At 44.0% G+C, this 15402-nt stretch overlaps 1 protein-coding gene across 1 annotated transcript in view; it reads left to right on the top strand.

The window, feature by feature from the left end:
• The first annotated feature begins 5657 nt into the window (after positions 1-5657).
• The window catches only part of LOC119274168 (SKP1-like protein 1), a 10398-nt gene continuing 653 nt past the window's right edge, over positions 5658-15402 (top strand). Inside the window, exons 1-2 of the mRNA XM_037554846.1 lie at positions 5658-5981; positions 6622-6766. Coding sequence (XP_037410743.1) covers positions 5658-5981; positions 6622-6766 — 469 coding nt within the window. The remainder of the gene's footprint in view (positions 5982-6621; positions 6767-15402) is intronic.

The raw sequence follows: 15402 nt of genomic DNA, 5'->3' as shown, positions 1-15402 counted from the left end.
ATTGTTTTAGTATAAAACTCATATTTTGTTGATCACAAAGATGGACTCAGAGTACGAGGCAGCCTTGCATTTGAAGTCAATCCTCACAAAGTGTGCTGTGATCAGAAGAGTATGCATGCATGATAGTACTAGGCGAGTTAATGCCTATCACGCGGGTGGCTGATGGGCGCATAGTAGTAATTGTGTGGAGCAAGTCCCCACGAAGTGCTTTGTGCTGTTTTCACACGCCACATCGTTTACCCCTTTGGCTTCTACTAGTACTGCGTGCATAAGTTGAGCTGTGTTGCATTTTCTGCTTGGCCTTCCACCTTGCCAGCGATGGAGAACGGCGGCGAGCCGAGCAACAAGAAATCGAGGTTGCAGGAGGAGGAGCCCATGGCGGTGAAGCAGGAAGGGCTAGAGAGGAGGCAGAGCCAAGGCGGCGAAGGTGCGCTGTTGGCGGTGGAGGACGAAGCCATGCAGGTTCCATGGGTGGCCGCGGAGGTGAACCCGCTCTTCTATCTCTGCTTTGCATGCCAACTCCCACTCAGGCCTCCTGTGCACCAGGTAATTCTTCTCGATCACTATCACTGTCATGAAATAGTAGCTTAATTTGTGAGTGATTGCGTGCAGTGCGAGGGCGGCCACAGGGTGTGCGGCAGGTGCCATGGCGACCGCTGCACGTCGTGCGACCCGCCGACGGCCTACATTCCCTTCCCCTTCATGGACGACGCGCTGCGCGCCGTGCAGCTGCCGTGCTGCTACAAGGCGGACGGCTGCGGGAGGAAGCTGATGTACCACGAGGCCGCCGACCACGCGCTGCAGTGCGCCTTCGCGCCCTGCCACTGCCCGGGGCACGGCTGCAGCATGTGGGCCTCCCCGCCGGCCCTCCTCGACCACATCGCCGCCGCCCACTCCTGGCCCGTCACGGAGGTCAGCTACGGGACCCCGTTCAGGATCGCCGTGCCGCCTCCGTGGCGCGGCGGCGGCACGCACCTCCTCGTCGAGCGGAACGACCCGCGCCTGTTCCTCGTCACCCTGTCCGAGTTCGGCGAGGCCACCGCTGTGTCGGTGGTGTGCGTGCGGGAGGGCACGGCGGCGGCGGCGCCCCGCTTCAGGTCCACGGTCTGGGCTGAGGTTGCCAGCAACACGGAGGAGAATTTGTTTCGTCGTCTGTCCACGGTGCCGAGCAGCAGCAGCGGCAATCTTCCCGGTGAAAGGCCGCCGGTGTGCCTGCTGGTGCCACCGGACTTTGGGAGCGAGAGCGAAGACCTCTTCCTCGGTGTTCGCATTGACAAGCTCTGATCCATCGACGCCGCCAAGTCTCATTATAACCTTATTATATGATCCATGGTAATCGTAATCCATCCGCCTTTTACTCTAGTAGTTGGTACTGGTATGGTAGTACTAGCAGAAAATGTCAGGTCATGAACTGCTAGGCACGCGATGCATGTCTTTTGGGTTGCATTTTCGAATGGAAGCGGCGAGCAACAATTCTTATGTCGTGTCTGATCAAGATTAATTATAATGTTCCCTCGCAAAAAAGGATTGGTGTGTTGCTTTTGTGTCTGTGTTGAAGGTTGTGAGTGTTTTCTCAATCAATGTGTTTACACAGGTCCATCTTGGATGGGTAGAAATTATATGTTCTGCCTATGTATCTTTGTTGATAAACAAGATGATTAGTATTCCAGAAAAAAAATAAACAAGATGATTACAGTAGAGTAGATCTAATCTATGAAGAGCTAGCTTACAAGTTGATAGCTTCCGATGTCATGGCACACTCAGTCTATGTGTGGCACAGTGAACATGGGGTCATCGCCCCTAGGAGACACTATCTTTGGTTGAGGTCGTCCAAATACACCCACTCAACGACGACAAGTCCCCTCCCCCGACTAGGTATCCTTACTCAGAGAGAAGCCCCCCTCCCCAATGGGAAATGAGCTGTTGATGCTTCTAAGGAGACGGGTCTAAAAAGTATCATCCAACCATATTTCCTAAAAGTATATTTCCAATCATCCTAAGGAGAGTGTGGGCACTTGACCTTGCGAGGACATTTCATATAGTTTCATTATTTCAAACAAGACCAAGAATTCATCTTTTGGCCCTCAAAAAAAAAGAATTCATCTTTTGGGCAGGTCTGGACCTTATGTGAGGAAATGACACCCAATAGCGGAAAAGCACCCCCACCCCCCCACCCGACCAAAGTCCGGTGAAGATTTTTCTAGGACTGACGCAAATTTCGAGTGGTGTTGTGATTGTAGTTGAATCAAAACAGTCAATAGTGTAGGGGTGGTTATAAGAACCCACCAGGTAGATGAATCGTGCACAGGGATATGAATAGGGCGAGTCCATCTCCGGTAACCATATTCAAATAGTAGGAAAAAATTATTATGCAAATTTTAAAATATATTATGTAAATGAAAAAGTTCAATTCATATATAATATGTTTATCATGTATGTAGAGAAACATCTTCACATATCTGAAAACGATCATCACATATTTCAAAATTTTCATTGCATATTCATAAAAATGATTATCAAGCATTTGTAAAAAATTCCCCACGTATTTAGATAAAACAATTCATCATTCATTTGCTAAAATGTTCACCACATGTTTGCAAATACGTCATGTATAAAAAACATAGGAAAGAAAAAAGATGAATAGAAAAAACGAAATGAAATAAAAGAGAAAAAAACTAATAAGAGAAGCAAAGAAGAAACCAGCGGAAAAACTAGAACAAGAAAGACAAGAACCAGTGGAAAACTGAATAAAAGAAAAAACTCACGCAGGTTCCAAGTTCCCTACCCGTTCATCCATCAGCCCATAAGTTTGCTCTTTGTGCCTTCCTCGATAGCCGTCAAATTGGACTCCATGCACGGGCACCGGCACCACCTTCGCATTTGTCACCGGCCACCGCTGCCAACACTGCCGAGTCATATTCCATGGGTACCTCCCTTGTGCCTCCCAAATGATTTTAGTTATGGTTAATTTTCTTTTCTTTATTTGAACCTGTAATATTGTTTCTTTCAGATGGAGTGTGTACAATTAGTACTCATATTTGTTTTGTTTTGTTTCGTTTGATTGACGACCAGTACTCATCTCCTTTTTGTTTCATTGTCTATCAGTACTCATCTTGATTGATCCGTCGAAAAGGCTATTGATTTCCAATTAAACCAAGCAGGCTATTTATCAACTAGGGCGAGTCTGAACTATCACTCGCCTTCACCTATTCGCCAGTGGGCCGCAGCTCACTATCCAGCAATCTTTTCTTTTCCATGTGTATGCTCACCTCGGGTGCAGCTGATATATTTATTTTACCATCCGTCACTTGCTCTAGTATCAGATCTTTCGACGTTTTTCTGTTCTGTGGCTAGCCAACCACCGGTATGAGCGCGTGACGGGCTGATGTCAAACCAATGAACATTTGTGAAGGGGCCCCGATCGAATTTGAGGTGTTGCAACCCCGAAACCCTGTTCTTATACTCGAGATTTCTTGATGACCAAAGAGATAATAAGACAGTTTATTCATTCATCTTAAAGATACCTTTTTGCGGTGCCTCTTGTTTGCGAACTAACCAAGATTTGTGAGTAGTCCCCACAGCCCACATGTGTGCTTACAAAATATGTGGTGTGTTTATGCTATGAGTTGGTATCATGACTCCGAGCTTATCAAAAGTGAGCAGCATCCTGGCGTCAACGATCTGTGTGGGTCCGAGCCTTGTGATGGCGACGGGCATCGTGACATCGGGGATTTGAGTGACTTACGACTTGGCAAAGGCGTGCGGCGTCGGGGATCAGTGTAACTCCAAGCTAGTGAAGGCAAGGGGCGTCGTGACGTCGACGAGCCTTTCACCTTTTGCAGGAAACGCTCTTTACTTTACTTGTTTTTTTACTTCGGCCGAAAATTGTTTAGATCAAGCCATCTAGCTTCATCAATTCACGGCTTACACTTGGTGAGGATTTGGCACCGTAGATTGCCATGTTGTTGTAGCACTGAAAACTAAAGGTGATTAGTCACCCCTATAGGGTAGGTTGGCGTATGTTGATAATATTGACACACCAATGTTTTTTTTTACATGTTCAATCATCTTGATGGAGCACGACCTATTCGTAAGATATGAAGGCATCAAGGGAGGTCTGTTGTAGAGTGAAATAAAATTGTGGATCATTTATGTGGACTATGATTTATACATATGCCCAAAAAATTGATTCCATTAGTTATGAAGAAGTTTGAATTCCAATTCATTTAAATTTAATTAAGATGGGTTTCAATTAAAGGTATGAGAAAATTGCGGTTTAAAATTACGGGAACTTTTTGGAGGCTAGGAATGTGACAAGAAGGCCATGTGCAAAGTTGTGGGGCAATTGGAAAAAAAATGAATTTGTAAATATTTGAATCATGTGCAAATTGGATACTTCAAAAATCTAAACGCACGATACTTCAAAAATTCCATGTGTTGCTCAGAAGATTAATGATATTGTTGATTACATGAAATGCAAACTATGAATTCGATAAAAAGAACAAGCATAAAATAGGGTTGCTACTGTTGGCATGTTACAATCTATGCTCTGAAACATGCACTTTTAGCATTGCTTTGAACTGTGCATTTCTGCTCCTTATGATACTCTTTTAGTTGTGGATTTGCTAATTATATTTATATATTTTTGATCGGAGCTAATTATATGTTTGTACTCCCACCGCCCGGCTTTATTGGGCCCATTGAACAGACGTGTTTACTTTTCCCTGGTTCCTTCCGCTTCAACAGGCATGCAAAAATGGAATTGGCAATGGTCGCATACAGGGCTGCAAGAAAAGCTCGAGGCTCGTGAGCCGCTCGAGATTGACTTGTTTTTTGACTCGATTCGAGATCAACTCAAAAATAAACAGTTGAGTTTAAACACTTTATGTAGCTTGACCGAGAAATGAGACGATCTTGAGCTAATGTTGGCTCGCTCGAGTTTAGCTCGATAGCTCAACAGAATATCATTATGTTAAACGATCATGCCATATGTTAAATGAAAGTAAGATAATTTATTACCATATATGTTGTCCATAATTTTTTTACATTTTATTTGCCAACGAACATGAAAACTTAATTAAGTGCAGAGAAGATTTAGGCCTAATTATGTCACGTGGTCGACTATGTGTTAAATATATTATATTTTTGGCAAAAGTTCTCAGCATATTCACCTTAATTTTTTTGTTTTTCATCCACAGATTTATAATTTTTACCATCTCATTTAGCTCGAAACTAGCTCGAGATCGACTCGAGATCGTTACAAACTGAGCACAAGTCATTTCTACAGCTCGATCATGAGCTTCACTTAGTTTGAGCTCGCTCGAATTTTCATATGAGTTGGCTGAGACAACTCCAACTCGCTCGAGCTCGACTCGTTTGCAACCCTAGTCGCATGCTGTAATTGCTACTGGTCAGCATTGGACGTACGCTTGACTGACTGGAGGCAAATATGTGGTGTATGATCGGCTACATGCAATGACTGTAAATTAATTTGATTGACTGTTCTCATAGACCCTTCCCTTTCGTGATCTCAAAAATAAAAGCACCTCCCCTTCCCTTCGATCCCCTCAAACACCACCGTTTCCCCTTCGCCTTCGCTCCTAAGGTTTCTGGCCTCGCACCACCAAGCCACCCCAATCTCCCCGGCCACCGGATCGATGGCGGACGCGGCTGGGACGGCGGAGAGGAAGCTCACGCTGAAGAGCGCCGACGGCAAGGAGTTCTTCGTGGAGGAGGCGGTGGCGATGGAGTCGCAGACCATCAAGCACATCGTGGAGGATGGTTGCGCCAACAACATCATCCCCCTCCCCAACGTCAACGCCAAAATCCTTGACATGGTCATCAAGTACTGCAGACAGCACGTCCAGAAGCGTGGAGCCGACGCCGCCGACCCCACCGCGAAGGCCTCCGAGCCGGACCTCAAGACCTTCGATGATAAGTTCATAGACGTCGACCAGCAAATCCTCTTCGACCTCATCCTGGTGAGATTTCCATCCAACCCTACCCGTACCCGTGGTGCTCTTTCTAGTTAGTAGTTTAGTACTCGTCAAGGGGCTCTTGCTCCTGTTTAGATGCGGTTTTGTTGTCCTTTTTAACGGTTGGTGCCCCAGATTCGTGTCTCGTTTGCTGACAACTATAGTTGTGTTTACTGTAGAGTGTAGACTGGTGGCGGGTACTCTGACAAAATATTTGAAGGGCTAAATAATTTTTTAAGCGTTCGTAATCTCTCCCTAGGATGCGTGTTATTTCTCACCATATTTACATGGTTGCATGTCATAAGTGTTTGTAATTTCCCTGGGATGGAACAACTATTATATGATGAGCTATTTGATGATATTACTGAAAGTGTATTGCCATACTAATATGTACTGTTTCTTATCATTTCTAAGATTTTTTTGTCTGATGTCTTTACTTAGAGCTATGCTTCTGTTTTCAGTTCTATGGCATATTTAACCAGTGTAAATTGCACTTGTATAACTTCAGTATTGTGCTCCCTCACCATGTGGGTGATGCAACAATATCTTGTTTATGTTGCTCCTGTTTCTTATCTGTTTATAGTCTCTTTTGTATAAGAATGATACCTGACCATCTTGCTTGTATTTTGCCCTGAGCCCCTGACAGGCTGCGAACTACTTGAACATCAAGGGGCTGCTGGACCTGACCTGCCAGAAGGTCGCTGACATGATGAAGGGGAGGACTGTAGAGGAGATCCGCAAGACCTTTGACATCAAGAACAACTTCACCAAAGAGGAAGAGGAGGAAGTTCGTGTTGGGTTTCGTAGTAATTTCAAAAAATTTCCTACGCACACGCAAGATCATGTGATGCATAGCAACGAGGGGAGAGTATTGTCTACGTACCCAACGCAGACCGACTGCGGAAGCGATGACACGACGTAGAGGAAGTAGTCGTACGTCTTCTCGATCCAACCGATCAAGCACCGAAACTACGGCACCTCCGAGTTCGAGCACACGTTCAGCTCGATGACGATCCCCGGACTCCGATCCAGCAAAGTGTCGGGGAAGAGTTTCGTCAGCACGACGGCGTGGTGACGATCTTGATGAACTACAGCAGCAGGGCTTCGCCTAAACTCCGCTACAGTATTATCGAGGAATATGGTGGCAGGGGGCACCGCACACGGCTAAGGAATCGATCACGTGGATCAACTTGTGTCAACTTGTGTCAACTTGTGTCAACTTGTGTGTTTAGAGGTGCCCCTGCCTCCGTATATAAAGGAGGAGAGGAGGGGAGGCTGGCCGGCCAAGGGGGGGAGGCGCAGGAGAGTCCTACTCCCTCTGGGAGTAGGATTCCCCCTCCAATCCTAGTCCAACTAGGATTCCTCGGAGGGGAAAAGAGGAGGAGGGGGCCGGCCACCTCTCCTAGTCCTAATAGGACTAGGGGAAGGGGGTGGCGCGCAGCCCATCTAGGGCAGCCCCTTCTCTTTTCCACTAAGGCCCACTATGGCCCAAATAGCTCCCGGGGGGTTCCGGTAACCCTCTCGGTATTCCGGTAAAATCCCGATTTCACCCGGAACACTTCCGACATCCAAATATAGGCTTCCAATATATCAATCTTTACGTCTCGACCATTTCGAGACTCCTCGTCATGTCCGTGATCACATCCGGGACTCCGAACAACCTTCGGTACATCAAAATGCATAAACTCATAATATAACTGTCATCGTAACCTTAAGCGTGCGGACCCTACGGGTTCGAGAACAATGTAGACATGACCGAGACACGTCTCCGGTCAATAACCAATAGCGGGACCTGGATGCCCATATTGGCTCCTACATATTCTACGAAGATCTTTATCGGTCAGACCGCATAACAACATACGTTGTTCCCTTTGTCATCGATATGTTACTTGCCCGGGATTCGATCGTCGGTATCCAATACCTAGTTCAATCTCGTTACAGGCAAGTCTCTTTACTCGTTCCGTAATACATCATCTCACAACTAACATATTAGTTGTAATGCTTGCAAGGCTTATGTGATGTGTATTACCGAGAGGGCCCAGAGATACCTCTCCGACAATCGGAGTGACAAATCCTAATCTCGAAATACGCCAACCCAACATCGACCATTGGAGACACCTGTAGTACTCCTTTATAATCACCCAGTTACGTTGTGACGTTTGGTAGCACCCAAAGTGTTCCTCCGGCAAACGGGAGTTGCATAATCTCATAGTCATAGGAACATGTATAAGTCATGAAGAAAGCAATAGCAACATACTAAATGATCAGGTGCTAAGCTAATGGAATGGGTCATGTCAATCAGATCATTCAACTAATGATGTGACCTCGTTAATCAAATAACAACTCATTGTTCATGGTCAGGAAACATAACCATCTTTGATTAACGAGCTAGTCAAGTAGAGGCATACTAGTGACACTCTGTTTGTCTATGTATTCACACATGTATTATGTTTCCGGTTAATACAATTCTAGCATGAATAATAAACATTTATCATGATATAAAGAAATAAATAATAACTTTATTATTGCCTCTAGGGCATATTTCCTTCAGTCTCCCACTTGCACTAGAGTCAATAATCTAGTTCACATCGCCATGTGATTTAACAGCAATAGTTCACATCACCATGTGATTAACACCCATAGTTCACATCGCTATGTGACCAACACCCAAAGGGTTTACTAGATTCAGTAATCTAGTTCACATCGCTATGTGATTAACACCCAAGGAGTACTAAGGTGTGATCATGTTTTGCTTGTGAGAGAATCTTAGTCAACGGGTCTGCCACATTAAAATCCTCATGTATTTTGCAAATTTCTATGTCAACAATGCTCTGCATGGAGCTACTCTAGCTAATTGCTCCCACTTTCAATATGTATCTAGATCGAGACTTAGAGTCATCTAGATTAGTGTCAAACTTGCATCGGCGTAACCCTTTACGACGAACCTTTTTCCATAATCGAGAAACATATCCTTATTCCACTAAGGACAATTTTGACCGCTCTCCAGTGATATACTCCTAGATCACTATTGTACTCCCTTGCCAAACTCAGTAGTATGGCATACAATAGATCTGGTATACAGCATGGCATACTTTATAGAACCTATGACTGAGGCATAGGGAATGACTTTCATTCTCTTTCTATTTTCTGCCGTGGTCGGGCTTTGAGTCTTACTCAACTTCACACCTTGCAACACAGGCAAGAACTCCTTCTTTGACTGTTAAATTTTGAACTATTTCAAAAATTTATCAAGGTATGTATTCATTGAAAAATCTTATCAAGCGTCTTCATCTATCTATATAGATCTTGATGCTCAATGTGTAAGCAGCTTCACCAAGGTCTTTCTTTGAAAAACTTTTATTCAAGTATCCTTTCATGCTTTGCAGAATAATTCTACATTATTTCCGATCAACAATATGTCATTCACATATACTTATCAGAAATGTTGTAGTGCTCCCACTCACTTTCTTGTAAATACAGGCTTCACCGTAAGTCTGTACAAAAACTATATGCTTTGATCAACTTATCAAAGCGTATATTCCAACTCCGAGATTCTTGCACCAGTCCATAAATGGATCGCTGGAGCTTGCACACTTTGTTAGCTCCCTTTGGATCGACAAAACCTTCCGGTTGCATCATATACAACTCTTCTTCCAGAAATCCATTCAGGAATGCAGTTTTGACATCCATCTGCCAAATTTCATAATCATAAAATGCGGCAATTGCTAACATGATTCGGACAGACTTTTAAGCATCGATACGAGTAAGAAAATCTCATCGTATTCAACACCTTGAACTTTGTCAAAAACCTTTTTCGACAAGTCTAGCTTTGTAGATAGTAACACTACTATCAACGTCCGTCTTCCTCTTGAAGATCCATTTATTCTTAATGACTCACCGATCATCGGGCAAGTCAATCAAAGTCTACCCTTTGTTCTCATACATGGATCATATCTCAGATTTCATGGCCTCAAGCCATTTCGTGGAATCTGGGCTCATCATTGCTTCCTCATAGTTCGTAGGTTCATCATGGTCTAGTAACATGACTTCCAGAACATGATTACCGTACCACTCTGGTGCGGATCTTACTCTGGAAGACCTACGAGGTTTGGTAGTAACTTGATCTGAAGTTTGATGATCATCATCATTAACTTCCTCACTTATTGGTGTAGGAATCACTGGAACTGATTTCTGTGATGAACTACTTTCCAATAAGGGAGAAGGTATAATTACCTCATCAAGTTCTACTCTCCTCCCACTCACTTCTTTCGAGAGAAACTCCTTCTCTGGAAAGGATCCATTTTAGCAACGAATGTCTTGCCTTCGGATCTGTGATAGAAGGTGTACCCAACAATTTCCTTTGGGTATTCTATGAAGACGCACTTCTCCGATTTGGGTTCGAGCTTATCAGGATGAAACTTTTTCACATAAGCATCGCAGCCCCAAACTTTAAGAAACAATAGCTTAGGTTTACTGCTAAACCATAGTTCATACAGTGTCGTCTCAACGGATTTAGATGGTGCCCTATTTTAAAACATGAATGCAGCTGTCTCTAATGCATAACCCCAAAACGATAGTGGTAAAGAGATATCATAGATCGCACCATATCAAATAAAGTGCGGTTACGACGTTCGGACACACCATAACGATGTGGTGTTCCAGGTGGCGTGAGCTGTGAAACTATTCCACATTGTTTTAATTGAAGACCAAACTCGTAACTCAAATATTTGTCTCCGCGATCAGATCGCAGAAACTTTATTTTCTTGTTACGATGATTTTTCCACTTCACTCTGAAATTCTTTGAACCTTTCAACTATTTCAGACTTATGTTTCATCAAGTAGATATACCCATATCTGCTCAAATCATCTTGTGAAGGTCAGAAAACAACGATGCTTGCCACGAGCATCAGCACTCATTGGATCACATACATCGGTATGTATTATTTCCAATAAGTCAGTAGCTCGTTCCATTGTTCCGGAGAACGGAGTTTTAGTCATCTTGCCCAAAAGGCACAGTTCGCAAGCATCAAGTGATTCATAATCAAGTGATTCCAAAATTCCATCAGTATGGAGTTTCTTCATGCGCTTTACACCAATATGACCTAAACGGCAGTGCTACAAACAAGTTGCACTTATCATTATTAACTTTGCATCTTTTGGTTTCAATATTATGATTATGTGTATCACTACGATCGAGATCCAACAAACTATTTTCATTGGGTGTGTAACCATATAAGGTTCTATTCATGTAAACAGAACAACAATTTATTCTCTTACTTAAATGAATAATCGTATTACAATAAACATGATCAAATCACATTCATGCTCAACGCAAACACCAAATAACACTTATTTAGGTTCAACACTAATCCCGAAAGTATAGGGAGTGTGTGACGATGATCATATCAATCTTGGAACCACTTCCAACACACATCGTTACTTCACCCTTAACTAGTCTCTGTTTATTCTGCAACTCCCGTTTCGAGTTACTAATCTTAGCAACTGAACTAGTATCAAATACTGAGGGTTTGCGATAAACACTAGTAAAGTACACATCAATAACATGTATATCAAATATACTTATGTTCACTTTGCCATCCTTCTTATCCGCCAATCACTTGGGGTAGATCCGCTTCCAGTGACCATTCCCTTTGCAGTAGAAACACTTAGTCTCAGGCTTAGGATCAGACTTGGGCTTCTTCACTTGAGCAGCAACTTGCTTGCTGTTCTTCTTGAAGTTCCCCTTCTTCCTTCTGCCCCTTTTCTTGAAACTAGTGGTCTTGTCTACCATCAACACTTGATGTTTTTCTCGATTTCTACCTTCGTCAATTTCCGCATTACGAAGAGCTTGGGAATCGATTCCGTTATCCCTTGCATGTCATAGTTCATCACGAAGTTCTACTAACTTGGTGATGGTGACTAGAGAATTCTGTCAATCACTATCTTATCTGGAAGATTAACTCCCACTTGATTCAAGCGATTGTAGTACTCAGACAATCTGAGCACATGCTCACTAGTTGAGCGATTCTCCTCCATCTTTTAGCTATAGAACTTGTTGGAGACTTCATATCTCTCAACTCGGGTATTTGCTTGAAATATTAGCTTCAACTCCTGGAACATCTCATATGGTCCATGACATTCAAAACGTCTTTGAAGTCCCGATTCTAAGCCGTTAAGCATAGTGCACTTAAACTATCAAGTAGTCATCATATTGAGCTAGCCAAACGTTCATAACGTCTGCATTTGCTCCTACAATAGGTCCGTCACCTAGCGGTGCATTAAGGACATAATTTTTCTGTGCAGCAATGAGGATTTAACCTCAGATCACGGATCAAATCCGCAACATTGCTACTAACATTTTTCAACACAATTTTCTCTAGGAACATATCAAAATAAACACAGGGAAGCAACAACGCGAGCTATTGATCTACAACATGATTTGCAAAATACTACCAGGACTAAGTTCATGATAAATTTAAGTTCAATGTAATCATATTACTTAAGAACTCCCACTTAGATAGACATCCCTCTAATCCTCTAAGTGATCACGTGATCCAAATCAACTAAACCATGTCCGATCATCACGTGAGATGGAGTAGTTTCATCGGTGAACATCATTATGTTGATCATATCTACTATATGATTCACGCTCGACCTTTCGGTCTCCGTGTTCCGAGGCCATATCTGCATATGCTAGGCTCGTCAAGTTTAACCTGAGTATTCTGCGTGTGCAAAACTGGCTTGTACCCGTTGTAGATGGACGTAGAGCTTATCACACCCGATCATCACGTGGTGTCTGGGCACGACGAACTTTGGCAACGGTGCATACTCAGGGAGAACACTTCTTGATAATTTAGTGAGAGATCATCTTATAATGCTACCGTCAATCAAAGCAAGATAAGATGCATAAAAGGATAAACATCACATGCAATCAATATAAGTGATATGATATGGCCATCATCATCTTGTGCTTGTTATCTCCATCTCCGAAGCACCGTCATGATCACCATCGTCACCGGCGCGACACCTTGATCTCCATCGTAGCATCGTTGTCGTCTCGCCAATCTTATGCTTCCACGACTATCACTACCGTTTAGTAGTAAAGCATTACATCGTGATTGCATTGCATACAATAAAGCGACAACCATATGGCTCCTGCCAGTTGCCGATAACTCGGTTACAAAACATGATCATCTCATACAATAAAATTCAGCATCATGCCTTGACCATATCACATCACAACATGCCCTGCAAAAACAAGTTAGACGTCCTCTACTTTGTTGTTGCATGTTTTACGTGGCTGCTACGGGCTTAAGTAAGAACCAATCTCACCTACGCATCAAAACCACAACGATAGTTTGTCAAATAGACTCCGTTTTAACCTTCTCAAGGACCGGGCGTAGCCATACTTGGTTCAACTAAAGTTGGAGAGACAGTCGCCCGCAAGCCATCTATGTGCAAAGCACGTCGAGGGAACCGGTCTCGCGTAAGCGTACGCGTAAGGTTGGTCTGGGTCGTCTCGTCCAACAATACCGCCGAACCAAAGTATGACATGCTGGTAGGCAGTATGACTTGTATCGTCCACAACTCACTTGTGTTCTACTCGTGCATATAACATCAACATAAATAACCTAGGCTCGGATGCCACTGTAGGGTTTCGTAGTAATTTCAAAAATTTCCTACGCGCACACAGGATCATGTGATGCATAGCAACGAGGGGAGAGTGTTGTCTACGTACCCAACGCAGACCGACTGCGGAAGCGATGACACGACATAGAGGAAGTAGTCGTACGTCTTCACGATCCAACCGATCAAGCACCGAAACTACGGCACCTCCGAGTTCGAGCACACGTTCAGCCCGATGACGATCCCCGGACTCCGATCCAGCAAAGTGTCGGGGAAGAGTTTCGTCAGCACGACGGCGTGGTGACGATCTTGATGAACTACAGCAGCAGGGCTTCGCCTAAACTCCGCTACAGTATTATCGAGGAATATGGTGGCAGGGGGCACCGCACACGGCTAAGGAATCGATCACGTGGATCAACTTGTGTCAACTTGTGTGTTTAGAGGTGCCCCTGCCTCCGTATATAAAGGAGCCAAGGGGGGGAGGAGGCGCCGGCCAGGAGGAGGTGGCGCAGGAGGAGTCCTACTCCTACCGGGAGTAGGACTCCCCCCCCAATCCTATTCCAACTAGGATTCCCAAGGGGGAAAGAGGGAGAGGGGTGGCCGGCCACCTCTCCTAGTCCTAATAGGACTAGGGGAAGGGGGAGGCGCGCAGCCCCCTTGGGCTGCCCCTTTCTCCTTTCCACTAAGGCCCATGATGGCCCATATGGCTCCCGGGGGGTTCCGGTAACCTCCCGGTAACCCGGTAAAATCCCGATTTCACCCGGAACACTTCCGATGTCCAAACATAGACTTCCAATATATCAATCTTTATGTCTCGACCATTTCGAGACTCCTCGTCATGTCCGTGATCACATCCGGGACTCCGAACAACCTTCGGTACATCAAAATGCATAAACTCATAATATAACTGTCATCATAACCTTAAGCGTGCGGACCCTACGGGTTCGAGAACAATGTAGACATGACCGAGACACGTCTCCGGTCAATAACCAATAGCGGGACCTGGATGCCCATATTGGCTCCTACATATTCTACGAAGATCTTTATCGGTCAGACCGCATAACAACATACGTTGTTCCCTTTGTCATCGGTATGTTACTTGCCCGAGATTCGATCGTTGGTATCCAATACCTAGTTCAATCTCGTTACCGGCAAGTCTCTTTACTCGTTCCGTAATACATCATCTCACAACTAACATATTAGTTGTAATGCTTGCAAGGCTTATGTGATGTGTATTACCGAGAGGGCCCAGAGATACCTCTCCGACAATCGGAGTGACAAATCCTAATCTCGAAATACGCCAACCCAACATCGACCATTGGAGACACCTGTAGTAATCCTTTATAATCACCCAGTTACGTTGTGACGTTTGGTAGTACCCAAAGTGTTCCTCCGGTAAACGGGAGTTGCATAATCTCATAGTCATAGGAACATGTATAAGTCATGAAGAAAGCAATAGCAACATACTAAACGATCAGGTGCTAAGCTAATGGAATGGGTCATGTCAATCAGATCATTCTACTAATGATGTGACCTCGTTAATCAAATAACAACTCATTGTTCATGGTTAGGAAACGTAACCATCTTTGATTAACGAGCTAGTCAAGTAGAGGCATACTAGTGACACTTTGTTTGTCTATGTATTCACACATGTATTATGTTTCCGGTTAATACAATTCTAGCATGAATAATAAACATTTATCATAAAATAAGGAAATAAATAATAACTTTATTATTGCCTCTAGGGCATATTTCCTTCAGTCTCCCACTTGCACTAGAGTCAATAATCTAGATCACATCA

This window comes from Triticum dicoccoides, chromosome 3B (assembly GCF_002162155.2).
Source record: "Triticum dicoccoides isolate Atlit2015 ecotype Zavitan chromosome 3B, WEW_v2.0, whole genome shotgun sequence".
NCBI classification, from domain to species: Eukaryota; Viridiplantae; Streptophyta; class Magnoliopsida; order Poales; family Poaceae; genus Triticum; species Triticum dicoccoides.
This window is presented reverse-complemented; position numbering and strand designations above follow the sequence as displayed.